We start from the raw sequence: 5,413 nt of genomic DNA on the forward strand, positions 1-5,413 counted from the left end.
TGTTACTTTTTCATAATTTTGAACTGAATTTCGTCAAACAAAAGCTGTTCGTGTCGTTAATTCGAAGAGTTTTAGCGTATCCACAATTGTTTTCAATTCTATTATATCCAGAATGGACTATTTTGACACTACCGCAACATTAGGACATACCACAACGATAGGACGTTTTACCCTATGTAGTTATCGATATTGAAAGCCATATATGCCTTATTTATTATTGACCATACCTATGGTCATATTTCTTGAAATTTCAGACAGGAGAGCAAAACATTACAAACAAATGTGGAGATGAAATGTATTTATTGAGAATACTATTGGGGACATTCTAATTCATCCAAAACATTCAGGTCTTGAATTCTACCATACAAGAGAAAAGTAATACATACGCTGTTCACGATACTCGCGTGCCGTTACTCGAAGGACTTGCTTCGCTAATTTAATTAGCCCCGAAAAGATCACCGCAATGCAAAGTTCTCCACCAAATGCACCACCAATGCACCAAAAAGTCCAATACACTGCACTCAAACCGACCACGCAAAGTTAAAGTGGGACTTTTAGCTGAACACTTAGAATAATTTTGTGTCATCTAGGGACCAAAGAAACGACCGACCGTAGTTGTTTGTTCTTCAACGTATTATTAGCTACTGGTTTATTTACAATTTTGCTGTCCACTCTTGCTACAGCTGTATGGTTGACCATCGGCTATCGGTCGTGCGGGAGACTCTCTTACTCTCTATTTCTGTTGGCGGAGTATTAGACGAGTCATTAAAAAAGGGTAGTGTAGGGTTGCGTTAGATGGGCAATAAAATTCAATTGAACTTAAAACTACTTTTTACGGCTATCACTATTTCTAACATTCCGGCCACCTTGAAACAGGACTGTTTCAAAATATTAATTCTACTATATACAAATTCGTCGTTGGTGGCAATATCACGTAAGTAGTTCGATGAATTGGTTAGCTGGCGTTGTCATCCAGTCACGAACGTTGATATCGAGCCGGTTGGCATTCGAATTCGAGGGTTTGCAGGCACCTCAGGTTGATGATGGTGAGTGGACGACGTAGATTACCGGGAACAAAGAAAAATACCAGGTAGATCTTACGAGAGAATGGTAAACTATTGGACCTGCAATTACCTTTGCAGAAACACAGGTGAGCATCGAGCAAGTTCTCCCACAATGGGTTGCTCTACCTGGTTTCTGTTACGTTGTTCTCGGTGTCGGAAGCAGTGCAATGCGAGCTACGGCGCGCACCACCTCGTTGGCGTTCGCTGTCTTGAGGGTCACCACACGGACGATGCCATCCTTTCCTTGACATTTTTCCCAGTGGCCAGTTTGCTGGCGGAACGTTGTCCTCCTTGATGATGACGATGGCGCCCACCTCGATGGTGACGGGCGGATTGCAACCTTTAGTTGCACGGGACTGCAGTTGTTGCAAGTACTCGGGGTACCAGCGGGACCAGATCTGCTGCAGATGCTTCTGGGTTCGATCCCAGTGGTCCAAACGGTTGTCGGCGGTATCCTTGCAGTTGGATTCCGGAACCGCTTGGAGGTTGCTTCCGACAAGGAAGTGTCCGGGAGTCAGGACGTCTAGGTCGGTTGGGTCCTCCGGTATGGGTGTCAGGGGCCGAGAATTCAGGCACATCTCGACTTGTGCCAACAAGGTCAATAGATCCTCGTAGGCAAGGTTGACGTTCCCGATTACCTTCAGCAGATGATGCTTCGCCGATTTGACTGCAGCCTCCCAGAGGCCTCCGAAGTGTGGTGCTCGTGGTGGAATAAACTTCCAGGTGATTTCGTTTCCGGAACACCAGTCAAAATTTTGGTTTCGATCGGCGGCTTCAGTCTTCAACATGCGATAGACTCGGTTGAGTGCATGCGAAGCTCCTTTGAAGGTAGTGGCGTTGTCCGAATGGAGTTCGACGATCCTTCCTCTGCGGGCGACTAAACGACGGAGTGCAGCTAGGAACGCTGGAGTCGATAAATCGCTCACTAGCTCGATGTGGACCGCCTTGGTCGAGAAACAAACGAATATGGCCACGTAGACTTTCGTGGGGCCACGGGTTCGTACTGCTGACTTCACGTAAAATGGTCCACAATAGTCGACACCGCAAACGGAGAACGGACGCGTCGGCGACACTCGCGATACCGGCAGATCGGCTGTGCTCTGCTGGACTAGAGTGGGCTTGGATCGGAAACAAGTGTGGCATTGGTGAAAGACGGACTTGACAAGATTTCTGCCGCCAAGGATCCAGAACTTCTGACGGAGAGTGGCTAGTAGGAGTTGTGGCCTTGCGTGCAGCAGGCTAATATGAAAACTGCTAGTCAGCAGAGTAGACAGCGGATGTTTGCCGGGCAGAACGATCGGGTACTAGTTTGCGACGGACAGTGCGCCTTTACGTAGGCGTCCACCGACGCGAAGAGTACCGTCTTCATCCACGAACGGTTTCCTCCACTTTAGTGATGATGATTTGGCAACACGTTTGCCATTCGAGAGATCCGACAGCTTCTCAGCGAATGTTTCCTTCTGCGCTAAACGGCAGAGCAGGTAATCAGCGTGCTGGAGCTCGGAAGTGGTGAGTGGTACGATAGACGATGAAATGAATTGGCTACTAATGACCAACGGAGGAAGAGATGATCCGGAACTGCGCAACTCTTTGCGCTCCTCCAAACTCTGGGTGTAGCGGCCGCAAAATGCAACCACACGACGTAACTTGTTGTAGCGAGAGTAACGAGAAAAAAGATCTCCACAGAAATCTGATAATGCGGCGGTCATTGCCACAATCGGTGCTTTGCACCCTACTGCGGACGCTGCAGGGGAGTTCTCCTGGTCGATGACGGTCTTAGGCCAATATTCACTTGACAGTGCGAGCCAAAAAGGGGCGTGCCACCAACGGGAACAATTGATGTCCGGAGGATTGAGGCCGCGCGAAATATCGTCGGCAGGATTTTCGGAACCAGCTATGTGCCTCCAGTGGTCTATACTTGTGGTGGCCTGGATCTTCGACACGCGGTTAGCGACAAATGTTTTCCAGCGGGTTGGAACGGCACGCAGCCATTGAAGTACGGTGCTGGAATCGGACCAGAAATAGGCGGTGGTGGTGGTCTTCAGCGAGGCATCCACCTTCTTGAAGAGCTGAGTTGCCAGATGTGCTGCACAGAGCTCTAGTCTTGCGATGGAGTGGTGCGTGGATAGCGGCGCGACTTTTGACTTCGATGTCAACAGCTGGACTCGTATACCTTCCGCCGATTCCGTGCGGACGAAGCAGCAAGCTCCATATGCAACGGAGGACGCATCGGCGAAGAAATGAAGCTGGATAGTAGCACCGACTGACGAAAACACGAAGCGAGGAACTTGGACTGTAGCTAGAATGTGAAGCGTGGTATGGAACTGCTTCCACTCGTGTTGCAGCTGATCCGGCAATGGAGAATCCCACTCGCAGAGAACACCGTCATGCTTCAATGCCCATAGACGCTGCATAAAAAGCTTTGCTTTCGCGATGACCCAATAGGCTCAAAATCTTGGCCATGTACGACATTACCTTCCGCTTGATAAGGATGGCCGCCGGGAGAGGTAGTTCTACCTTGAATCGAAGGTTGTCGGCCTTTGGATCCCACAATAGGCCGAGCGTGGAGATTATCTGCTCATCCTGCAGATCGTGGAGAGGTTGGATGGCCAGATCTTCTGGCGGAACATCCTGGAGGACTTCTGGAGTGTTCGACGCCCATTTCTTCAGCAGAAATCCAGCGGAACCCAGCATGGCAGTGACTTGAAGGCGAAGTGTTTTGGCGGATTCCACGTCAGATGCGCCGGACAACAGATCATCGACGTAGAAATCTTCCACCACTGGGTCGACAGCAGCAGGATAGAACTCCGCCTGGTCGATGGCAATCTGCTGGAGTGTCTTCGTTGCAAGGAACGGTGTGCTAGCCGTACCGTATGTCACGGTCTGTAGTTCGAACGTAGCGATCGGATCGGATGGACATCTGCGATAGCTGATACGAAGGAGACGGCGATCGTCGGGATGATGTAATACCTGCCTGTACATCTTCTCGACGTCTGCTACTATGGCAATGCGTTTTGTGCGGAATCTCGTGTAGATGGAGTAGAGGTCTTGCTGGACGACTGGTCCAACAAGGAGCGTGTCGTTCAAAGAATAGCCGGACGAGGTCTTGCATGACGCGTCGAAAACTACCCTGACCTTCGTGGTAGTGCTGGATTCCTTGAAGATGACGTGGTGGGGGATGTAGGAGTGTTCAATTCGATCATCTACAGGCTCTGGTACTTCCTGCATGTGACCAAGCTGAAGATACTCCTCCATGAATCGATGGTATGAGTCCTTGGTAGCAGGATCTCTATCTAATCGCCGTTCCAAGCTCAGGAAGCGACGATCGGCAATCGACCTTGATTCTCCGAGAACCTTTTCGGAATCTTCAGCTCTCGGAAGACGCACAATGTACCGCCCTGCGGAATTGCGCATCGTAGTAGCAGCATAGTGTTCTTCGCATATACTTTCTTCGGTAGATCGAACTTGTAACCGTTCGCAAATCGTCTGAGGGAATTATTTAAACTTTGGTGGCTTTAGCGCCACTCTCGCGTACGAGAGACCACCAGTCTGTTGACTTGCCCGACTATTTTTGAGACAATTCCTCAGGGGAAATCCTCGAACGGTTGCTGGCTGAATTTTCAAAATCACCCGCTGTTACCTGGGAAACCACCCTAAAATCCCTTGCCCTGATTACCCTTGTAATCACTTAAGCTCGCTCAACAATAAACGCAAAATCAAAAGAGGAATCGAAGTCTGAGATGCAATTTACCAACGAAATAACGGAAACGTAAAAGAGAACAGCAGGTTCTCACGGAACTGCCGAAACAAAATCAATTTACTCTCAGAGCTTCAAATTCAACAAATTTATTCAGACGACTTCATTCGGGTTGGACGGGGTTTTGTACTAGCTAGGGCGAAACTAATTCATGGCCATGATTATTCAAGTTTCCACGTACCTGCGCAGGATTTTTGGTAGCGATGACGGGTTCTGGCGAGTGCCGAAGACGGAGGGCTTTCCGGCAGAGTGCCGAAGACGATGTTTTCCGGCGGGACGCCGAAGACGAAGGTTTTCCGGCGGTGTGCCGAAGACGGAGGTTCTTCCGGCGGTGTGCCGAAGACGAAGGTTCTTCCGAAGACGAAGGTTCGTTGCTGGTGACGCAGTTGTCGCGATGGCGTCGTAGTACCGGCGACTTGCCAGTGGGCGTTCGATGCTCCACACGATGGCGGCGTGAGCTTGTGTCAAAATGGCCGAACTAAAGGTGCGGAGGGAGTGGCGGCTGGACGGAAGGCTTCCGCTTTGAAACCGTCGAGAGCGTCCGGAATGACCGTTCCCTCAAACTAGTAGCCCACTTTCCCTTACGACCCGG

The 5,413-nt window shown here is 49.9% G+C and overlaps 1 protein-coding gene across 1 annotated transcript; it reads right to left on the minus strand.

Annotated features, from left to right (window-relative positions):
- Positions 1–1,186: 1,186 nt before the first annotated feature.
- On the minus strand, positions 1,187–4,478 carry LOC134206999 (uncharacterized). The gene is made up of 3 exons (XM_062682739.1): positions 3,540–4,478; positions 2,398–3,472; positions 1,187–2,172 (listed from the first exon to the last, which is right to left on the minus strand). The coding sequence occupies exons 1-3, from the start codon at positions 4,476–4,478 to the stop codon at positions 1,187–1,189; spliced, it is 3,000 nt and encodes a 999-aa protein (XP_062538723.1).
- Between the last annotated feature and the right edge of the window lie 935 nt (positions 4,479–5,413).

This window comes from Armigeres subalbatus, chromosome 1 (assembly GCF_024139115.2).
Source record: "Armigeres subalbatus isolate Guangzhou_Male chromosome 1, GZ_Asu_2, whole genome shotgun sequence".
Lineage (NCBI taxonomy): Eukaryota > Metazoa > Arthropoda > Insecta > Diptera > Culicidae > Armigeres > Armigeres subalbatus.